Source organism: Lepidochelys olivacea (genome assembly GCF_965140295.1).
Source record: "Lepidochelys olivacea isolate rLepOli2 genome assembly, chromosome: 2".
NCBI classification, from domain to species: Eukaryota; Metazoa; Chordata; order Testudines; family Cheloniidae; genus Lepidochelys; species Lepidochelys olivacea.
The window spans coordinates 53,183,835-53,207,225 of NC_140412.1; the positions used below are offsets into that span (position 1 = coordinate 53,183,835).

Here is a 23,391-nt window from a genome sequence, read left to right on the forward strand (position 1 = left end):
TTTCCACTCCCTGCATCTGATGAAGTGGGTTTTAGCCCACAAAAGCTTATGCCCCAATAAATTTGTTAGTTTTTAAGGTGCCAAAAGGACTCCTCGTTGTTTTTGCTGATACAGACTAACACGGCTACCACTGAACCCTGTAAGGAAGTTGTTCTTTGAAATTTTAGATCATACTTATGTCCAGGTTTCTGCACACAAAACATAGCGAGAACTCCCTCAGCTTGAAGAGAATATTGTTGATTCCAGTACAGGCATTTCACAGTATCTCATGTAATGAAACATGGGACACACATAGGGTATCTAACTTCCTATTCCTTTTGAATAGGTCAAATTCCCATATATACACAAAATCGTCCCTTTGTGGTGAAGAGTATGGATGAATGGTGATCTGTTATACCCCACTCTGGGGAATTAAAAATCTCCAGGTCTCTATTTTAAAAATAAATAAAAATCAAGGAACTGAAACCGATAGTGAGGGCAGGTAAGCACTTTAAAGAGAAAGGAAATTGTTATAATGCTCTTGGTCTTAAAGAAAAGCTGTAAAGAAAACAGTGCATCCAAAAAAAAATTTAAGCACCAAAAAAAGCTTTGTGATCAAAATTTTTAGCAACCCTAAGCAAAAAGGCCCCATATCTGCAACACTGATAATCAAACCCTGTCTCTTGATGCAGTGTAAACAATAAGTGTGTGTAGGGAATACGACAACTGTTCTCATCTTTTTGCAAGGCAAACTAAAGTTGTGTGGCAGCAGATTAAAGGTTTGATAATGATGATTAAGGACATGATTCTATCTCAAAAAAATGCAGCAGATAGGGTAACTTGAAATCAGACTTAGCAGTTTTCATCTTCTATATAGACAGACATCCTCAGTTGTGTTACAGAAAGTTTAATGGTTCTCTGTCACCAGATATGGAGAGACTTTTGCAAGATATAGTGGGCAACCAGAACACTGAAAGGATAGAGAACTATATTTGCCTCAGCCAATAAGCAGCAATTAGGTTTCTTACTGCTACTAACACACAAGTGCCCAGGCCCCTACACAATAAGGAACAGGGTTCACTTGGTACAGGGTGTGCCAGAAAGTATTTAGCAGGAGAATAACTGCCTAAAGATTTTACGATCGCATTTAACACAAGAGGAAATAAGTGGGTAGCAGACAAGAAAGACAACATTATGCACCCAGAGCAGCCATTATGCATAGTTCATTTTAACTTGAAAACAGCAAATGAGTTAAATGAATAGGCAACTTACCTAGCAGCTATCAGTTACATTTTTACTGTAGGTATCATGGAGGTGGCTTTTTGAAAGTGACTTAGAAGTAGTTTAATGAGAAGGTCAGTAAGAATATTATATGCATTAAAGCCACTTGGGAGAGGGGAGACAGAGGCTAGCTTTGTTGATGGAACACCACAGTAAAGATACAAGGAAGGATAGAACAACGAGGAATCCTTGTGGCACTGTGGAGACTAACAAATTTATTTGGGCTTAAGCTTTCGTGGGCTATAACACACTTCATCAGATGAATGGAGTGAAAAATACAGTAAGCAGGTATAATATACAGCACATAAAAAGATGGGAGTTGCCTTACCAAATTGGGGGGGGGCGGGGATCAGTGCTAACGAAGCCAATTCAATTAGGGTGGCTGTGGCCCATTCCCAACAGCTGACAAGAAGGGGTGAATATCAGGAGAGGGAAAATTACTTTTTGTAGTGCTAATGAGGCCAATTCAATACTCCCATCTTTTCATGGGCTGTATATTTATACCTGCTTACCGTATTTTCCACTCCATGCATCTGATGAAGTGGGTTATATCCCACAAAAGCTTATGCTCAAATAAATTTATTAGTCTCTAAGGTGTCACAAGGACTTCTTGTTTTTGCTGATACAGACTAACATGGCTACCCTCTGAAAGAAAGGATAGGTAGCAGCTAAACTGGAGGGCCTAAACAGCATAAAGACCAGAAGTTTGATACAGTGAGAAAGGGAGAGTCAGTAGAGATACTGGAAAAAGAGGGGTGACATGGTCAAAAGCAAAAGGTCAGGAAATCTATTTTTAAACAACAGCTTTTTTTAATAGGCTTAAGGAGGAGAGATGAATGTCAGGAAAGCCAGAGAGAAGGCGTTTGCTGTAGTTAAAATAAGAGAAATTCTTAGATGAAGGGTCAGAACTTGGAGTGTTGTGAAGGAACAAGGGGCAAGCTACGGATGCAGACTGGTGTCAAGAATAGAGTTGAAAACATCCCAGTTACATGCTATACAGGCGAGTTTCATCTTATGCTGGGGTCACGTTCTGTAGTCAGCGCGTAAAGCGAAAATCGCATATAGCCAAAATTACATTGAGTGTAATGGCAGGTGGAATCGCCCGCACTACAGGTACAGTATTTAAATGGTTATTTTAATCTTTTTTTGTTTTTGCTGACTGCGCAAAGCTGAATTTGCGCATAAGATGAGACTCGCCTGTAGTGGCAGATAAAATGGCATTGTCAGGGGCAGAGATCGGAAAGAATGGCAGTCACACTGGTGTTTGGCGGGAACATTAGTTCTGATCATGAAGCCTTTGTCTCAGAGGTTGGTCAGGACTTTTTGTACCAGAGATAGTTTAGCAGAGGAACGTACGTAACCCATCTCTAGTTGCCAGCCCAATCTGTCTGGTGGCAGGTGTAGAGCAATTCTAGGTTGTTATAAACTATCTTTACTGTGCCCCTATTCATTAAAAAAACAACACAAAAACAAAAACTGATTCACTACCCCCAAATAAGGGATCATTCATGTAGCTCTGTCACAAATTGGCTTCAGTCAGTGATCAAGTTTTGCTGTCAGGCAAACTAGGAAAATCTATAGAATACTGCCTTGTCTAAAGACTTCTTGGTACAATTAGTCTGTTTATTTAGAAAACTGTGACCTTACCATCCACCTGAATCAGGACCTCCTTGAGATTACCTGAAGCTCCTCAGTTCATTCAGAACCACCCAGATGTTCCTAGCAACAATCAAATGCCTTAGCCACCTTTTAGACCATAAAGTTGCCCTAGCCCAGAGTTATGGGTCACTGTAGCTTTTGACAGAAAGGATTTCTTTTAAAGCATGTAAACTTGGGAAGTGAAGAAGAGCCATTTTGGAAGCAATTCAAGAGAAGAATTTCTATGAAGCAAAGATTCCATACCTCAACAGTGCAGAGCCTTTTGATGTACGAGACTCTTAATATCCGTTTAACAGATAGGTCCTCTAAGGCAGTTACCACAGAGTTGCTAGTCTTTCTGAAACCTTTTGAAGACCAAGCAGCTTTTGCTGTTTGTATTTAGGAGGCTTGCGTCCCATCACCCCTGTGTGAAGAGAAAGGCCGAACACCCAGATTCTGGATGTATTAAGTACCATTTAACTTCTCTGGTCAAAGATAACTGGACAACAAACCCAAGGAAACTAAGATTGGCTTCCATTTTCTTAGTCTTTGAGGGAAGCCACCCTTTTTCTTTTTGGAGAAAAAGGATATCTTCCATAACATGGCAGATCACCATGCTTTTATTGAGCCCCTACGAAGGTCTGAACAGTGCAGTCACAAGTACTTTCCAGCATCATGGCCGGAAAGGAGCTGCTGTTGCTACCTTTTACTAACAAACTAATACCTACGCCCAACATCTGGCAGCCTCAGTACCTTCACATGTTGCCTTGTTGAATTAACGTTGTCTCCCTGTAGAAACTATCATCCACACAAGTGTCCTTCTACCCTTCTACAGTTGAACTGGTATTTGCCCATGAATAGACATATGTGACAGATAAACACATATTTTTGGCCAGGAGCAGATTTACTATGAAACAAACAGTAGGGTGGCACAGGGCCCCTAATGACAAGGGCACTCCCAAAATTCAGGGTAAATATCTGACAACCTGCCCAAGTCCCAGCTGGCGGTGCAGCAGGGCTCAGGCAGGCAGGCTGCCCCCATGCTGTGGCTCGTTGCCCCACGCCACTCCCAGAAGTGGCCAGCTGCTGGCATGTCTCTGCATGCCACTGGAGAGGAGGGGTAGGTGTTTCTTTGTGCTGCCTGCCTTCCACACAAGGGGCATGCAGAGATGTGCAAGCAGCAGGGCTAAGGCAGCTCCCTGCCAGCTCTACCTACCTCCCTCCCTCCGTGCCACTCCCAGAAGCAGCTGGCATGTCCCCCCTAGGGGTTGGGGGGTGCTGCGTCTCCGGGCACTGACTCTCACCCCAGCACTGACTCCGCAGCTCCCACTGGCCAGGAACTACAGCCAATGGGAGGTGCGGGGGCGGAAGCACGTGGAGACACCCTATCCCCCACCCACTTAGGAGTTGCTGCCAGAGGTGTGCACGCGCTGATTGCTTTGGGAGCCACGCCACCCAAGGTAAGCGTCACCCACCCGCCCGCATCTAAACTTCCTCCCAGAGCCCACCCCCTGCAGCCCTACCCCATGCCCCAATCAAGGTACCTCTCTTTATTTTCATTTACTGCCCCTTACTTATAATACAGGAGGAGGATGAAGAAAAATAAAAAACAGAAAGGGGGGGGAGGGAGTGGGGGAAGACAGAAGATAAGAGAATGTTCTTTTCTTGGCTGGGTCCCAAGGAAGAGCCCCAAAAATGAAGCTGTGCACAAGGCCCCACTAACTCTAAATCCACCACTGCTTTTCACTGACAATATACTAGTATATGAAGTCAGAAGTGTGGCTGGTCAGTGTTGCCTCTGGTCCCTGCAACATTCACCACCAGGCTCTCATACACAAGGTATAGCTGATGGATTTCCTAAGCAGAAGATACTTTCATCTACTCCTTTGATACAATCAGATCAATGGATTGTGCATGGGTCATCCGTGCTACCTTTTATCCCAAAACCATTATGTACTATATCAGCTCTAGGGCCAGCAAGTGTAAAGGCTGCCAGAGCACACTATTTTATATAAGTTTTTATACCAGGCTCATCAGCACAGTATCTGAGTACCTTTCAGTAGTGCACTAAGAAACATGACTATTATTATCATCATGTTTGTTCGCTAATTCTCCCCAGGGAGAAGTCTGATCAGTGAAGCGTTTTGTTCACATGCAAAAGTCATTTTCTCTGGTACACATTCCCTATATGTACCTGTTTACTGAGCGAGATCAAATCCGACTTTTTAAATATTGCTTTCCCAACCTAGAACTCAGTTGCTGGACACTAGCTCAGGTTGAATTGGAGCAGGTAAGCTCTATTTGGTGCAGAACAGTGTCAGTTTAAAACAGAAGTGTGCACATGAGTTAGAACAGTACAAGTCTATTCACCTTTTTTCCTGAGAACAATCTCTCTGGGCCGGGATCAAATGATCCCAAATTTGCACCACTGAATCTGACTTTGCGCCCCAATGAGGCAAACCAATTTTCAGGACAACTGAGTATGCATATGGAATTTAGAGCACTTTGAAACGTCAGCTCTTAATATGGGAGCTTGGCCATGAGCTTCCTCCCATAATGCTTTTGACCAGCCTTTCCTGTGCCACTCAAGCAGCAGCCGCTGGGGGAAGTTCTGCTCCCTTCTTCCTCCTTGTAACAAAGTTAATTCAAAACCACTTTCATTTTAAAGAGTGGGGGCGAAGCTCAGGGAACATTTTCAACTCACAGCCAAGTACAAATTTTGTTAACAATTGCCCTTAAGGGCCACAAGTGACTATGCCTGTCCTACAGGCTTGACCAACACTGATTTATTAATCCTTTGAACTGGTCAAAGAAATAGTGGATAAAGGAGAAACAGCGGAAGTTTATGTGGACTTTCCTAAAAACTAATAATTGATAAAATTTCTCAAAGGCTATTACAGGAAGTTAAGCACTCATTGGAGTAAGGGGCAAAGTGCTAAAATGAACTGAAAACTAGCTGGGAGAAAAAAATAGGATAAGTAGATGGTTTATTTTCAACATGGGAAGAGGTTAATTGCAATATTCAACTCTTGGGGCATCTTAAGACTGGTATTGTTTAAAATAGTTATGATTATCTAAAGGAGGGGTGAACAATGAGGCAGAAAAATTTAAAGATGACAGTTATTTTGGTTAGTGCAGTTAAGACTAGTGAAGGCTTTAGAGGGACTGAAGGGCTGAATGAGTAAGTAGTACAACGACAGATCAAATTCAATGTTTTTCCAATGCACATTACCTCACATTTGTGGAATAATTTGATATCTCTAACTATTCAGGGTAGTGGAGAGAGGGTGGAGAGAGGAAAAAGGGTAGGGATGGAGAGATGAAAGGACATCCTTGTGGGCAGCTGAAAAAAAAAAGTCTGCTCATTGTGCAACAGCAGTTGACAAAAAACAAACAAAATATTTATTAGTATATACACATAAAAATGGGATGAAAGATACTGAAAACTTATGCCAGGAAATACTTTTAATAAAACCCACTCATTACTTCCTTCAGTAGCATGGGTTCTATTGCTCTTTCTAGAAAAATAATTTCTAGCAAACTCTTCACTGGTTACTAGCTGGGAAATTTGACACAAGAATCCATTCTCATTTTGAGTAAAGTCAGTAAGCATGGTCTACCTGATGGTGACACTACAAAAAAAAACACAAACACACCTCAGCAGGATCTGAGAAACAAGAATAAAAATTTGCTTGTTGAGTTCCCTAATATTTATCAAGCAATGTTGCTGTTCTCCCTCATTCAGGCAATACAAGCGTAATGGAAGTTGTCCATAGCAGGGCATTTGTGGGTATCCCAACATGTGGAGAATCCATAACAGCACAGATCCAGCGTAACTGGCTCCTACATACTCTAGTGCAGTGCCCTGAACAGAGAATAGGTTGGAGCAAGGAGAGGAATAGTTTGAGCATGCTGTACTCCAGCTATCCCCAGCTGGCATATGGTTGCTCAGGGACCATTATTAGCTGAAACTGGAGCTGCCATGGGCTGGACAGACAATTGGAGACCTATAACTCACTGATTCTCAGCTTCTTTAACCTTTTCTTAGGCTGCCCTATCTGGCTGCACGGGGAAGGAGAAGTCCTCTTTTGCAAGTCAATCCCCTAAGTTTAGGCAGGGTCAGTCAAGTTCCTATCCTGTTCATTATGAAGCACCTGCAGCTCAACAAGGAAGCAGACAATACAGCATCCAAAGCAACTCTCCTCCCTCTCATGTAATACAGCAGGCAGCCAGCTAGGGAGCTACTAAGGAGCTGTTCAGAGCAATCCTGACTCACATTACAACTACTCCTGGGAAACGGCGTGCAGCAGGAGGGGATCCCATCCAACACCAGCCCATACCAATAGGACTGGCACACCACACCACACCACACAACCCATACACCACGCTGCAACCGTGGCTCAAGGAACACACTTTCAATTCATAATAAAAGTGAAACATCTCTTCAAGGGCCATAGGTTGACCACCACTGGTGTGAAGTCAAAATGCAACTTCTCTTTATACGGAACAAAGGGATGATCATTAAAAAGATAAGTCACTAGCAGACGCAAATTTACAGACTTCAACCTTTCCACCACAGGAGAGCTTTTGGCCAGGCAATTAAACTCAGTTATTTTCAAATTAAAAGGCAACTGCTGATTTTAAAAGCATAGTACGGATTAAGTTACATGTGGTGTGGATAGTTGAAATGTGCTAATCAAGAGAATATACAATTAAACGTTTACATAAGCAAAATAAAAAAATGAAAGTTTTTACCAGTTGATATTACATTGTTTGGTTTAATAGATTACTGGCTCTTGAGGATTATAGGAAGTAGGTATTCGCCAGTGTGAACTGTAAGTTTTAATACTTTGACTACAAGTATTTTGGCAATAGTGTACATCTGCACACGAAACAGACATTCAGCTTTTTTTTTTACACTACTAATCGAAACAGAGTAAGCATGTTTACATTAGATAAGACTCCCTGCAACACTGTACGATATTTGCAATTCATTTTGTCTACTGATTTAAGACTTGTTGCAGGATCTTAGCTAATACATGTTTATAGAAGTGAGGTTATCCTAGAATGGATACAACAGTTTAACACTTGGATAATCCAATATATTAGTGAAATAATTTACCTGGTTCTTCCTTAATAAACTGCAAATCTTCTGGATATGGAACTGACGGCTGCATCACTGAGCAATCTTCTAAATTCTCTTCATTATTAGGTGGTATATTATAAATAAATCTCTTTGTAGTCTGGTTTTTCCTTCTTGCTTTTCCTGGTTCTTGAACTGATTGTCCCTGTGAGGCCATGTCATTCCACACAAACACTTTTCCTTCACCTTGAGATTCATTTTCAGCCATTTCAGGTGAGCTATCCTGGACCCAACTACAATCATTCATTTGATAGTTTTCAATTTGGCCTTCATCAATACAGTAACCATCATTTTCAGTTTTTATACTACTTGCCAAGTTAGTAAGATTCCGTGTTGCCCAGAAACTGGCAACTTTCTGATCCCTTGATGAAGGCAGACCATCCCGACTAACAGATCTTCTGTTATAATCCACTACTACAGCCTCTGGAGCTTCTGATTTAATGCTTATATTTAAGGCATCTTTAATGAAATTGCGACAGGACTGGACAACCTCAGTCATCTGAAGATAGCTGGCCACTGACATCACTTCAATGGCATTTTGGCTTGTGAGGACAAGGTTACCAGAATATAAGAAGTCCAATATGACAGAAAAACCTTGAACAGCAACAACATCTAAATAGGTAACAGTGGTTTGGTTACGGCTTTCTTTGTTTGTAAAGCAGTACAGAGTCTTAAAGAAACGGCTGCCGGCAACCAGGATGTTCTTGTGAGCTCTGAAGACCCTCCCACTCACCACAATATTGACATCACAAAGAATGCCTTTCTTCCTCTGTTCATTTAGTTCTTGCAGCAGCTGATAGCAATAAGAGTTCTCATTTGGCCTACTGTTGTAGTCGCAGTATCCCTCATTTGTCAACTCAGACGGTATTTCTGACTCCTGCAATTAGAGGGGGGAAAAAGTTAACTTTCAGTTAATTTCCTTCTTAATTTTCCCAATGCTGCCAACAGGATATGAAAATAAACTTGCGTTAAATATGCAATACAGAGGAAAATGGGGTTTATATCCTTTTTGTTTCTTTATGTCATAAAGGCAACATGAAATAAAAGTTTCCAGGAAGTTTCCTTGTGTATTAGAAACTCAGTCCAGTTCTACCGTTTTTTTCAGTTTCAGGAAAAAGGGGGTAGATGAGCTTTAAGTACCACCGAAGTAAAATGCAAACCACTGATGTAAAGATATTTAGCTCGGGTATTTAAAGTGTTCCTTTTTGTTAACACAAATTCCTGAACTAGAAGTTAGAAGAGATTTACATTAAAGATTCAACCACCAACCAGTTCAGGTAAGAGCTAGGAAAACTCCCTCACACCACTTCTCTGGTCTTACATAGAGGCCTCAAGTAAAAATGGGGAGACAGGACTTTAAGAAATTCCCAATATATCCTTCCACCCTCCTTATCAGCCTTCCACAAACAAATGGAAGCAAAATGAATACAAATGCCACCCTGCCTCCTTTGCAGATCACATTTAGTAATAAACTATATTCTAATGAACATTTATAAAAGTTGGTGCACTACTGGAAATATTTTTTACTTCTAAAGATAATATTTTAACAAGTACTTAATTTTCCAACTATGACAGTTGGCATCACAGAAACTTGGTGGGACAATACAGGACTGGAATATTGGTACAGAAGGTTTCAGCTTGCTCTGGAAGAACAGGCAAGGAAAAAGGAAGGAGATGTTGCCTTAGATCTCAAAAATGAGGTTGAGATAGAAATAGGACACAGACTTGTTGAAAGTCTCTGGATAAGGATAAAAGGGGTAAAAAGCAAGGGTAATGTCATGCTAGGGGTCTACTACAGACCACCTAACCAGGAAGAGGAGGTGGATGAGGCTTGTTTATAAAGAGCTAACAAAATCATCCAAAGCACAGGACTTGGTGGTGATGGGGGACTTCAACTACCCAGGCGACATCTGTTGAGAAAAACAACACAGCAGGGCACAGATTATCCAGCAATTCTTGGCACGTACTGGAGACAACTTCTTCTTTCAGAATGTGGGAGAAAGCCATCAGGGGAGAAGCTGTTCTAGACTAGATTTTGACAAATAGAGGAACTGGTTGAGAATTTGAAAGTGGAAGGCAGCTTGGGTGAAAGTGATCATGATATGATAGAGTTCATGATTCTATAGAATGGTAAGAAGGAAAACAGCACAATAAAGATAAAGGATTTCAAGAAGTCAGACTGCAGCAAACTCAGGGAAGTTTAAGAAGGTAAGATCCCATGGGAAGCAAGTCTAAGGAGAAAAACAGTTCAAGAGAGCTGGCAGATTTTCCAAGAGACATTATTAAGGGCACAAGAGCAAACTATCCAACTGTGTAGGAAAGATAGGAAGTACGGCAAGAGACCTCCCTGTCTTAACAAGGAGTTCTTCAATTATTTAAAACTCAAAAAAGAATCCTAAAAAAAGCAGAAACTAGGTCAAACTGCAAAGGATGACTATAAACAAGTAACAAGTATGCAGGGACAAAATTAGATTAAACCGGCTAGAGACAAAAGGTAACAAGAAAACATTCTACAAATTAGAAATAAGAGGAAGACCAAAGACAGGGTAGTCTGTTACTCAAGGGGGGGAGGGGGTGTAAAGAAAGAACAATAACAGAAAATGTAGAAATGGCAGAAGTGCTAAATGACTTCTGTTTCATTTTCACCAAAAAGGTTAGTAGTGATTGGACGTCTAACAGAGCGAATACCAGTGAAAATGAGGTAGGATGGGATGCTAAAATAGGGAAAGAACAAGTTACAAATTAGAGGTTTTCAAGTTACCAGGGCCTGGTGAAACATATCCTAGAATACTCAAGGAGCTGACTGAAGAGATATGAGTCATTAGTGATATCTTCAAAAAAATCATGGACGACGGGTGAGACTCCAGAGGACTGGAAAATGGCAAATACAATACCAATCTACAAAAAGGGGAATAAGGACAACCCAGGAAATTACAGACCAGTCAGCTTAACTTCAGTACCTGGAAAGATAACGGAGCAATCAATTTGCAGACACCTAGAAAATAATAAGGTGATAAGTAACCGTCAGGATGGATTTGTCAACAACAAATCATGGCAAACCAATCTAATGCCTTTCTTTGATAGGGTAACTAGCTTTGTGGATGGGGAAAAGCAGTAGAGGAGGCATATCTTGACTTTACTTAGGTATTTGATAATGTCTTGCATGACCTTCTCCTAAACAAACTACGGAAATACGACCTACATGGAGCTACTATAACTTGGGTGCATAACTGGCTGGAAAAAACTGTTCCCAGAGAATAATTATCAGTGATTCAGTGTCAAGCTGGAAGGGCATATTCAAGTGGGGTTCCACAGGGATCAGTTCTCGGTCCGGTTCTGTTCAATATCTTCATCAATGATTTTAGATAATGGTACAGAGAGTATATGGTAACAGCGTTCAAGTACATAAATGACAGGTTTCAGAGTAACAGCCGTGTTAGTTTGTATTCGCAAAAAGAAAAGGAGTACTTGTGGCACCTTAGAGACTAACCAATTTATTAGTCTCTAAGGTGCCACAAGTACTCCTTTTCTTTTTGCAAGTACATAAATGTTTGTTACAAGGAGGAGGAAGGTAAATTATTCTCTTTAACCCAGGGGTGGGCAAACTTTTCAGCCCGAAGGCCACATCAGGGAATAGAAATTGTATGGGGGGCCATGAATGCTCACAAAATTGGGGTTGAGGTGCAGGCTCTGGGGTGGGGATGAAGAGTTTGGGGTATGGAGGGTGCTCTGGGCTGGGACTGAGGGGTTTGGAGGGCGGAAGAGGGATCAGGGCTGGGGCGAGGATTGGGGGTGCAGGCTCCGAGAGGCGCTTACTTCAAGTGGCTCCCGGAAGCAGTGGCATATCCCTTCTCCAGCTCCTATGCAGACGCACAGCCAGGCGGTTCTACACGCTGCCCCATCCGCAGGCACTGCCCTTACAGCTCCCATTGGAGCACCAGAGGGGGCCACTGGAGCGCACAGAAGCCAAAGTGGAGTCATGCTGTGGCTTGCGGGAGCCGCGTGGTACGGCCCCTGACCCTGTGCCCCGACCAGAGCGGGCTCAGCTGCATGGTGCAGCCCCTGATGCTGCGCCCTGGCTGGAGCATGCCCAACCGCATGGTGCAACTCACAGGCCGCAGTTTGCCCACCCCTGCTTTAACCTCTGAAGCTAGGACAAGCAGCAATGGGCTTGAGTTGCAGCAAGGATGGTTTAGTTTGGACATTATGACAAACTTCCTGTCAGGGTGGCTAAGCACTGGAATAAACTGCTTCGGGAGGTGGTGGAATCTTCATCATTGGAGATTAAGAGGTTAGACAAATACCTGTCAAGGTTAGTCTAGATTAGGGGTCTCAAACACACGGCCTGCATGTGGCCCACCAAGTTATTTCCTTCGGCCCGCCATAGGCGCCGACTCTGTGGGTGCTCTGGGGCTGGAGCACCCTTGGGGAAAAATTAGTGGGTGCTCTGCACCCACTGGCAGCCCAAGCACCCCTCCTCCTCCCATGTGCCATGTCCCTGCTCCTCCGCCTACCTCCCAGCGCTTCCTGCCCAGCTGCCACCAAATAGCTGTTTGCACGCTCGGGGGGGGGGGGGGGGGGGGCGAGGAGCAGGAACGTGGCATGCTCAGGGGAGGAAGCGGGGAAGAGGCAGGGCAGGGGCAGGGATTTGGGGAAGGGGTTGGAATAGGGCATCTGTACAACTTCCTGCGTAGCAGCTTTAACTAGGGTTGAGCAGAGTCCATTCCAGATGGGCCAATAGCCCACGTTACTTTCCTCTCTAGGCTGTAAACAGAGACAAAGTTCCAGATGGCCTCCAAAATCCAGTTATTCTCCACCCAAGAGCAGTCCCTAGAGGCCATTTCAGATTGTCCCAGAAATCCAAGACAGGATTTTCCCTACCTCAATCCACATGAAGAAGCAGGCTGCAAGAGTCCTCTACCTCTCTTAACACTAATGCAAGACTTAACCAACGTGCTTCCTGCAGGACAGTCAAAAGTAAATCCCAGCCTGGAGATCTGCAGGTTTCCCTGAAAGAGATTCGAGCTGCTCCCCCGCCTATCTTTGCCATTCTGCAGACATTTGCTGGTACACCCCCACCTCCAAGGGACTGTCCCCTTCTCCTTGGTGGTTCTGCTGCCAGTGGAAAAACCTTGCTTGGGGTAATTTTCATGTGAAGGGCCAGGCCCTCTTGGGGAATGCTTCCTCTTTTTCTGGATCAGTATTTAAGATTGACAGAGTACAGATCAGAGAAGTACATTTACTAAATCATATTGGCTCAGCTCCCAGGGAGTTTTGGGTTGGGTTACTGCAAGAATGATAGTAGCTCCAAAGGAGAGAAATACAATTAAATTAAAAACATCTATTCTCTAATTCTGGGGATGTAGCAGGGGGAAGAGAAAAGCTGGAGCGGCTGAACATTCACTTACAGCACAATCCTAGCAGGATTTGTCTGTAGGCAAATTGCATCTCATATACATGGTCACTGCCTAGCTGAAATCCTAGGCACAGCAGTGAGGGAAAGATTTGGAAGGAATGCAAACGACACAGGGATTTTACCAGGGCTTCTAACCTTCCTTCACAGCCCTTAAGACTAGTTGATGCAAAACGCTGACAGCTAAGTGGCCAAAAATGAAATGACTATCAATATTAGCACTGACTTTTTGCAGTACAGTTTTTAAAAAGTTAACACATTGTCTTTTAATAGCATAATATATCACTTTTTTCATTTTTGACTAAACTTTTGTATCATTGTATGAAAAGGTTTCAGTGATGCCGACCTCAGGCCAACATATTAGTCCTCATGTGGCCCTCGTGGTGATTTGAGTTTGAGATCCCTAGTCTAGAGAATACTTAACCCCACCATGAGTGCACAGGACTGGACTAGAACAGTGGTTCCCAAACTCGTTCCGCTGCTTGTGCGGGGAAAGCCCCTGGCGGGCCACACTGATTTGTTTACCTGCCGTGTCCGCAGGTTCGGCCGATCGCGGCTCGCTGCTCCAGGCCAATGGGAGCTGCTGGAAGCGGTGGCCAACATGTCCCTTGGCCCGCGCCACTTCCAGCGGCTCCCATTGGCCTGGAGCTGCGAACCACGGCCACTGGGAGCCGCGATCAGCTGAACCTGCGGACGCAGCAGGTAAACAAACCAGCGCGGCCTGCCACGGGCTTTCCCTGCACAAGCGGCGGAACAAGTCTGGGAACCACTGGACTAGAAGACCTCTCCAGCCAGGTCCCTTCCAGTCCTACTATTCTATGGTTCTATAGAGGCAGCCTTCACCATTAGTTCAGAACAAACAAGTGAAGAGAGTACTGAAAGTGATTACTGCAAGTGTGAAAATACCACAAAAGCCTGAATTACTAAACCAGGAAGCATCTTAAAAATGTTTCAAAAGGATTTGCCATTATAGTAGTATTTAAATGTGTAACAAGTGTTAACAAGGGAATTACATGCTTTGCATTTATACACCATTTTTCATCAGAGTATCGCAAAATGGCTTGTAACAATTACTGAAGAAAGAATAATAGCAGGCAAAGAGGCACCAGGCAGTGAAGTATTATTGGTTTCCACTATCTGCATTGACCTATAGCAGTAAGTAGCAGACAGGAGAGTTTTGAGCTGAATTTTCAAAAAGGGATGGTGAAGTCAACAGATGTGGCAACAGCAAAGAAGTATCCTCTGAACAAGGAGGAACTGGAGAGAAAATTGGAAAGGGCAGACTGGGATATTCAGGGTGGCCCTAACGGAGATTGAGTATTGCCATGAAGAATACTAAGAAGGCAGCAGAAATTTTGTAGCAGATCAGTCAGAGATGGTCTTTCAGGACATGGTTAATGCAAATCTATTTCTATTTATCAGTTAGGAAAGGGCCACAGATGTTTCAGAACATGCTGGACTCTGGAGAAGTGATTTAGGTGGCCACAGGCTAGAATTTCAGTAATCAAAGCGTGAAGAGAAAAACATGTTATTGCCAACTATAATTCATACTTTTTAATGTCTATCACCTAGTCTGACCTATGTAACATACCAAATTTCATCCAGTTACCGCTGTATTGAATCCAATAACTTGTGTTTGACTAAACCAGATCTTCAAATCAAAACTAATGCCTTTCTGGAAGACATCAAGAGATAGCTGGTTTGCACCAAAACTAAAATCATTTCCCACAACACTCAAATAACTTGTGTATTTTGTTTGTAGCTCTCAAACTCAATCCAATGTGGATCATGATGAGGATGGCTGCAAGACTGACCAAGACTTCTCATAAATCAAGTTTTAGCTGCTTCTCTTTAGGTAGCAGCTATTACCCCAGTGGGGCAGAAACGGAAGGAAGATTGCGCTGCAGCAGTGTTGGGTGTAGCACTCAATCAACTCTATACTTTCCTAAATCACCACCCTCCTCACAGCTGACCACATGCCAGGTGTGTAAAGAAAAGCAGAATAGTGAAACATGAATGTGATAACTGGAAATGGATGTGGTTTTCTTAGCCACACCTTAGAACATCCTTGGTACATCCACTCAATAATATCCCAAAACCTTCTATCACAGAACCATGCCATACTCCCCACTCAAGAGTACCCAAATTCTTGCAGCAACTAAGTACTCAAAGGATTTGGAGACTAGAGTTACAGAAAAGATGAATAGGAGGTGGTGTGAATCCGATGAAGTGAGCTGTAGCTCACGAAAGCTTATGCTCAAATAAATTGGTTAGTCTCTAAGGTGCCACAAGTACTCCTTTTCTTTTTGAGAAAAGAAACACTGGTCAAGAAACCATTTGTCACAATGTATACCCACAGCACACTTGTGCTTAATGTAGTCTCTCTTAAAGGAGCTCGATTCATCTATTAGTTTATAAAAAAAAAAGAAGATGCAAAGACATTTCAGATTAATTCAGAATAAGATATGATGATCTAACAAGTAGCAATTCCTCAAAGCGCAGATGATTGCGACACCAAAGAAACATGTTCTTAAAATGCAGTAAATTAGTGAGATCTTGAACTCACACAGAGATATTTGTTTGGCATCAATCTCTGCTGTCTTCTGGGAGCAGGAAAGGACCAAAGGCTCTTGCACCACCTCTTGTATATGTGTATGAAGAGTAATGGAGAAGTAATTATCCTTTCAGAGTCTTCCATATGTTGCTTTGTTTGCCTTGCAGCATCCTTCCTCTATCCAATCAGTTAGTTCTTTCCCCATCAAGTAAACACTGCCCGCAAACAAGCCCTTTCAGAAGGGTGAGAGAGTAGTAATTTCCTGGCCAGAGTTTTCTAGCCAAAACCTTCTGAAATGTTTTCCATCAGCTGCCATGAGGTGGAGCATCACCTAAACATCACTCACACAGACCTTGCCTTATTATTTAACATTTATATTGCAGTAGCACTGAACAGACACAATCAGGTTGGGCCCCATGGTGGAAAACACCATAGAAGATATAAGACAATCCCTACTTCAAAGAGCTTACTTTTAAATCAGCAAGTAAAGGTGAGGAAGTAATCCTTAAAACGGGGATACTCAAACATATTTATGAATGAAACACCACCTCCTATTCATGATTGCATGACACTGAAGCAATTATGGTTCCTGTGGAAAAAAGTGATACTACATCAACTATTCTTCTGCTTTCAGAGAACTTCTGCCTTTAATCAAAAACGTATTTCACACTGAAAGGGAGCTTTCGTGGTATTACCTGCAAAGCCATAACTTTAAAAAGTGTTTAGTAGAGGGGAAAGAAAACTGGTACTCCACCACATGCATTTACGTCAGCAGCAAAAGGAACACAGACCAGAGTAAAATATTTTTGCAAAATTTATTAACTAAATAAATCTGTCCTAGTGCAAGAGTCCACATTTTAAAAACCTGAAGAGTCAGTTTACCCCAAAGTGGATATAAATCTGATTTTTACTGAAATCAGACTTTTCATTATTTAAATTATAGTACATATTTATTTTTAAAAATTAATTTGTTATGGCCTAGAAATATGTTAAGGCCTAAACTTATAATTTCTTAAAACATTTAAGTAAAAAATAATGCTGACTCCCAGAGCCTCTATTAAAATCTTTGAGTTAAAGACTGCTTTTCTATAAAGATAATTTCCCTCTGATTCTAACTTTTTTTCTTTATAAGCATGGCACAATAGGTCATGTACTTTATTAAGGGCTTGTTTTAATTAATATAAATTTTAAATGCTGTTTGTGTATTTAATTAAATTTCAGTTTCTGTCCTAACGTAGCTTGACACAGATCATGAGTAAAAAGGTAATTATCTAGTAAACAAGCAATATATCATTCACTATTTTCTAACATACTAAAAGGTACAATTAATAAGAATCTAAAAATACTAAATAATTGCTTAAATAAATGTACACAATTACAGCCTACCCTCCTAAGTAGCAAAAAGATATACCAAATCTAGTGTAAAGGCCCTATTTAGTTGTAAATCAACACGTTTTAATGCTTATATGAGAATGCACTCTTCTGTAGAAAACCCAAGTCTACCACATACTATAAGTAATTTAAAGGCAGACCATATTTTTGGCCTATAGTAACTACTTAAAACTAGTTTACAAAGGGGAAAAAAAGACTTAAGATTGGTGCCTCAGTAAAAGGCAAGGACTCACAATACCCTTGAATTTATAGCAGCAGCAACCACTTGTGATGTATTTTGTGATCTGTATATCTCTAAAAAAAAAAAACCCTGAAATCACTGCTTTCATTTTTGAGAGTCTATTGCCCAACAGATCTATAGAAGTTTCCACTGCTTTAGTGTCTAATACCCACAATTTCCTTTTCTCACTTGAACAATGGCATTATGCCATATGTTTGTTATTAGCAGCTGTTAAACATGCCCTGCAGTTGAAGCTTGTCAAGTCAAGAATACATGTGTACTGTCTAAGATCTCTCCTAGCTTTTAACTAACTCTTAAAAGGCTTCCTCCCCCCATGATGTTTCCTCAAAAATTTAGGAAAAACATGCTAAGGAACACAAATTACCTATTTAATATTCCAATGTTCTAAATATTTGATATAAGGGAATTTTTTTTTAAGGCATATTGTTTTGGTGTTACCAGATTAACTTTAGAGGTGGAGAGAAATGTAAACATGATAGGGATGCGATAACACATGGGAAGAGAAAGTAACAGAAAAAAACCCCATAGTTTGTTAATTAAATGTGGGATTAATGGCGAATGCGATTTAAGAGATTTGACAACCCAGTAAAACCATTTATTCTTTTGAACATTCATACAAGTCAAACTTGCAGCAAAAAAAGAATCACAACAATGGTTCAAGGATACAGAGATCAGTATCTTCCATTTGAAAGTTCCACCCTCTAAAGCAGGGGTGGGCAAACTTTGGCCTGAGGGCAGCATTGGGTTTTGGAAATTGTATGGATGGCTGGTAGCCAAGCATGGCCCGGCTCCCACCCCCTATCCCCCCACCCCCACTTCTCGCCCCCAAGAGCCCTCCCCTCCCCGGGGACCCCTGCCCTATCCACACACACTCCCCCACCCGCTGACCGCCCTGACTGTCCCCCGCCGCCCCATCCAACCCCTCCCTCTCCCTGTCCCCTGACTGCCCCATCCAACAACCCCTGCTCCCTGTCCCCTGACTGCCTCCCACCGCCCCATCCAACCCCCGCTCCTTCCTGACTGCCCCTCCAGGACTCCTGCTCCCATTCAACCGCCCTGTTCCCCACCCTGAAAACTCCCCCCCCAAACTCCCCTGGCCTCTATCCAACCCCTGGCTCCCTGTCCCCTTACCACACTGCCTGGAGCACCAGTGGCTGGCGGCGCTACAGCCGTGCCACCTGGCTGGAGCCACAGCCACGTTGCTGTGCAGCACAGAGCACTGGGTCAGGCCAGGCTCTGCAACTGCGCTGCCCCAGGAGCTCACAGGCCCGCCACCCAGAATATTGCATCGGCGGTGCAGTGAGCTGAGGCTACGGGGGAGGAGGGAACAGGAGGGGAGGGGCCGGTGGCAAGCCTCCTGGGCCAGGAGCTCAGGGGCTGGGCAGGAAAGTCCCGGGGCCGGATGTGGTCTGCGGGCCATAGTTTGCCCACCTCTGCTCTAAAGCTACCCTGCAGGGGTTCCCACTTATTCAGAAATAGTACAAAAGAGGCAAAATCTGATGTTACACCATAATGCAAATGTTTTCATTTGAGTGAGCAGGTATGGAACCTGGAAGATTTCAAGTGTATTAAGCAATCTACTTTTATTTTAGGCCTTGTTATATTTAGAAGTGTTTGAAAAGATCAGTTTGCTCCCTCTCTTTAGAATATTGAAGTGTTACTGTATCCCATCTACTCGGTGTTTAGAGTTTGTGGACAAGCACTGACTGACAGTTTACAGAAGAGACAACAGATAAGGATGATTCATGTTATGAAAATTCCTAGCACACCAAAGTGCAGATCTTTGGCTGGTGTAAACAACAGCTTGAAAGAACTTCAACAGAAGCTATGACAGTCTACACCAGTTGAGGATCTGTCCTTAGTGTTTAAAGGTCTTCTTATAGAATACAAAAAAATGTTCAAATCTGAAGGAAAGCAGTAAGAAGGCTGTAAGATAGATGACTACTTAAAATACATTTCATGTGCACCTGGGTAAGGTGACAATAGCAGAAACATTTATATGAAAAATTTTAAAAGCCTAACATATCAAAGCAGCAAAATCCAGTTACATATCAAGAATGAACAGAGATACCACTTCTATAAATTACACCAGACTTACCATTACAAGATGATAATCCAAAAACAAGTTTAAAATATAAACAAGAAGGGATAGGAATAGTTGTGGGATTGCTAAAGAGGTTAACACAAAGAGTAAGGAAATAAAGCAAAGGAAACTGTCAGAAAGGAAATAGAAATTTTAGTCATTTAACACACATCAGGAAAAACAATGGAGACAGAGGAACAATCCTCAAATTACAGTACAAGAGACAAAATATGTGAGAATTACATGACAGATCACATTAGCAGTCTCAAAGCATCAAGTTTCTGAGAATGCTTTTACTAGGAAGATATAAAGATACTTCAACTAAAGGTGAAGTTTATAGTATATAATTCAAAAATGCTCAAACACCTGAAGTCACTGAAGTGGACTGTAACACAGGAGCAGGGCATAGGAAGTTTCACATGAAGTGAAACTTACATATCCTATCCAATTGAAACTGCAGGGGCATCTAGATTTGCTTACCATACCTGTCTTTAAACCCTGAGATCCTGCTCAAATTTAGAACACCTGGTTTTGCCAGAAGTGCAAAGGCTTTCCATTTTTCCAGATATGCCTTTAGACAAATCTATATAATAGAAACTATTTTCTTTATGCTTGACTTACATTTTGTGATCACTTCACTATATTGTTAATTTAGCCACAGTGTAGGATACTGTCAGAACACAAGTGACAAAGGAAATTAAGTACTCATTGTAGACAGGTTTCAGAGTAGCAGCTGTGTTAGTCTGTATTCGCAAAAAGAAAAGGAGTACTTGTGGCACCTTAGAGACTAACATTTATTTGAGCATAAGCTTTCATGAGCTACAGCTCACTTCATCTGATCTGCATGCATCCGATCAAGTGAGCTGTAGTTCACAAAAGCTTATGCTCAAATAAACGTGTTAGTCTCTAAGGTGCCACAAGTACTCCTGTTCTTTTTTCATTGTAGACAGTTAATTAAGCAGGATGTCCAATTAAAAAAGTACAGCTTTTATGTCAAGCACATGTATTTGTTGACATTTCAAACACCCTTTAGACACTTGGTAGCTACAGTAAAATAGTAATGTTGTCAGTGGCTTTGCCAATAAGAGGATAACAGCTTTTGCTTTCAGGGTGGTTGGGGATGCACACAGCTCACTAGTTTCAAAGCATTAAAGGGGTTAGCTGGCATATTAAGTAGGGTTTCAGGAAACCACATGTTTATCTTGATGCAATTGCAGACTCTTTATGCAAAGTAGTAGATGAAATCTAAAGTCACCTATGTTGGGAAAAAAGAACTAAGTCCAAAAGCGTATACGAGCACCCCATGCAGCCCCTAAAATGAATATTCCTTCGGATTTCGTGCTAGAGGATTTTGCACGTAGCTGTTTTTGGGACACTGCTATCGTTTTCCCCTGGAGAAGAAGGAATAAAAAACTACTTGCAGCTATCAGTGCATTAACACATTTAAGTGCATACAATTTTCTTCTCCTAAGGACACCAAATTATCATCACAAAATTAACAAATGAAAATAGAAGTCACCCATCCCTGAACACTTAAGTTATATTAACCAGGTATAACTACAATTAACTATATGACTACTGAAACTATTATATATACCCCCAGCTAATGTGTCTGGACCATAGGTGCTGGAACTAGGGGCCTTGGCTTGAAGTGGATTCCATTATATACAGGGTTTACAGTTTGATTCAATGGCTCTCCACACCCCCACTATAAAAGTTGTTCCAGCACCCCTGGCCTGGAGAGGCCTATTAGATGCTTCAGCCTGAAACAGAACACAGAGTAATCAGCATACTGGAGAGAGAAGGTGTAGGAACTGGAGCAGAATGTACCCGGCACCCCTCCCAGACAGAGAGAGACAGAAGAAGTCATTTAAACTACACACGTGGGCTTGCAGACATGTGAAAGAGTTAGTCTCAAACAGGGAACTGCGATACCCCCACCCAACACTACCCTGGCCGGGAGGATGCCACCCCCTGGGGCTACGTACCTGCTCTGCAGTGACCGGTTCGTTGAGGCGGTGCTCGGCGGAGAGGTGGTGTCTGAGAAGCAGGGCTCGTTTGTAGTTGCGGGTGCCCTTGCAGAGCTCGTCGTGCCCCCCCGCACCGCCTCCGCCAGCCATGCTGATGTCGCTGGGGGCAGAGGCGGCGGCGGTGCACCAGGCGCAGGACATGAGGCCGGTCTCCTGGCAGTAGTGCAGCCATGGGAACTCCTTGAGCCAGGAGCCCTGGAAGGAGACGTGCAGCTTCTGCAGCAGGGACTTGGGCCTGGCCGCAAGCGGGAAATGCTTGATGCTCTCCCCCTCCCCCGCGCCCACGCTGCTGCCCTCCGCCTCGTCCCCCCCATCGCCTCCAGACCGCCTGCTGCTGCTACAGCTGCCGCCCTCGGCGCCGCTGCCGTCGCCCAAGCTGCCCCCCTCGCCGTCCTCTTCGTCGTCACTGCTGTCGCTCAGGGAGCCCCCGTCCTGGACCAGGTCCTTGCCCTCCAGCAGGCCCTCGGGCTCCAGGCCTTCGGCACCCTCCAACTCCAGCTCCTCGTCCGCCCCCCGCCCATTGAAGTGCCTCCGCGGCCAGGCAGGGGCCTCGCAGCCATTGTTAGCGGCGGAGGGGCCGGAGAGGAGCCCTCCGCCGCCCCCCCGAAAGGCCAGAGTCCTGCGGTTCCTCTCGGCGAACATGGGGCCGCTGGCGGCCGCAGGGGAGACTGCGTCCTGGGGCGGGGGCAATAACAGCAGCTCCTTCCCCTCGGCGGCGGCCTCCAGCTCCTCGGCCTCCAGCCCCTCCAGCTCCACTTCCTCGTCAGCCCCCCGCCCATTCAGCTGCTCGGGGTCTTGCCGGGCCCAGGCCTCGGCCGGGTTACCCCCGTTGTTATTGTTCGAGGAGCCGCCCCCGGCGCCTCCGCCGGCCGCCGCTGCGGCCGCCGCGGTGACCAGGCCGCCAGCCCGGAACGCCAGCGTCCTGCGGTTCATCTCCGCGAACATGGCGCGCGCGCGCGCCCCCCGTCCGCCTCGCGCCCCCCGGCCTCGCGCTCTGACTCGCGACCGCCGCTCCCCGACCGACCGACTGTTCTGCCCGCTGACGGGGAAACTGGGACCCGGCCTGCCCAGGGAACAAAGAGAGACAAAGGGGCAAGTCCGGCCCCGGGTCTGGCCTCTACCGCCGCAGGCTCCCCACAATGGATCCGGCTCGGCAGCGCTTCCGTCCCGACAGGCCCCGGCCCAGGTCGAATGGCAAATGAACAACGGACTACTCCCACAATGCACCGGGGCAGCCACCGAGGGAGGAGGGGGGGTAGAGCGGGCGGGGGAGGAAGAGGGAAAGAGAGCGGGAGGCCGAACAGCTGGTGAGTGTCAGGTTCTAGTCAGCGCTCCCGGCACCTCCTTCTCCCCCTCCCCGCGCTCCCCACCCCCAGAGCACAGCGCAGCGCAGCGCAGCTCCCTGCCTTCCCCCCACCTCTGACTCGCTCTTTTTCCTTATGCTGCCATCTCTAGCCACGAGGTGCCCATCGAGCTGTAGCCCTGCTAGGGTGGCCTAAGCATCCCGAGACCCATATTGTGGCTCAGAAAGGGTGCCTGCAGGGCCCTGACTTCTTATTGTAGGCGATGGTGGCGACACACCGCCCGCCTCCGCGGTACAGTGTGCCAGGCGCGGGTAATTGCTCCGAAATGTACTG

At 44.2% G+C, this 23,391-nt stretch overlaps 1 protein-coding gene across 1 annotated transcript in view; it reads right to left on the bottom strand.

The window, feature by feature from the left end:
- The window catches only part of ZBTB10 (zinc finger and BTB domain containing 10), a 35,599-nt gene extending 12,627 nt beyond the window's left edge, over positions 1–22,972 (bottom strand). Inside the window, exons 1-2 of the mRNA XM_084621269.1 lie at positions 21,713–22,972; positions 8,021–8,918 (exon numbers count right to left, since the gene is read on the bottom strand). Of these exons, the coding sequence (XP_084477395.1) occupies positions 8,021–8,918; positions 21,713–22,699 (1,885 nt within the window). The 5' untranslated portion in view covers positions 22,700–22,972. The remainder of the gene's footprint in view (positions 1–8,020; positions 8,919–21,712) is intronic.
- Positions 22,973–23,391: the final 419 nt, after the last annotated feature.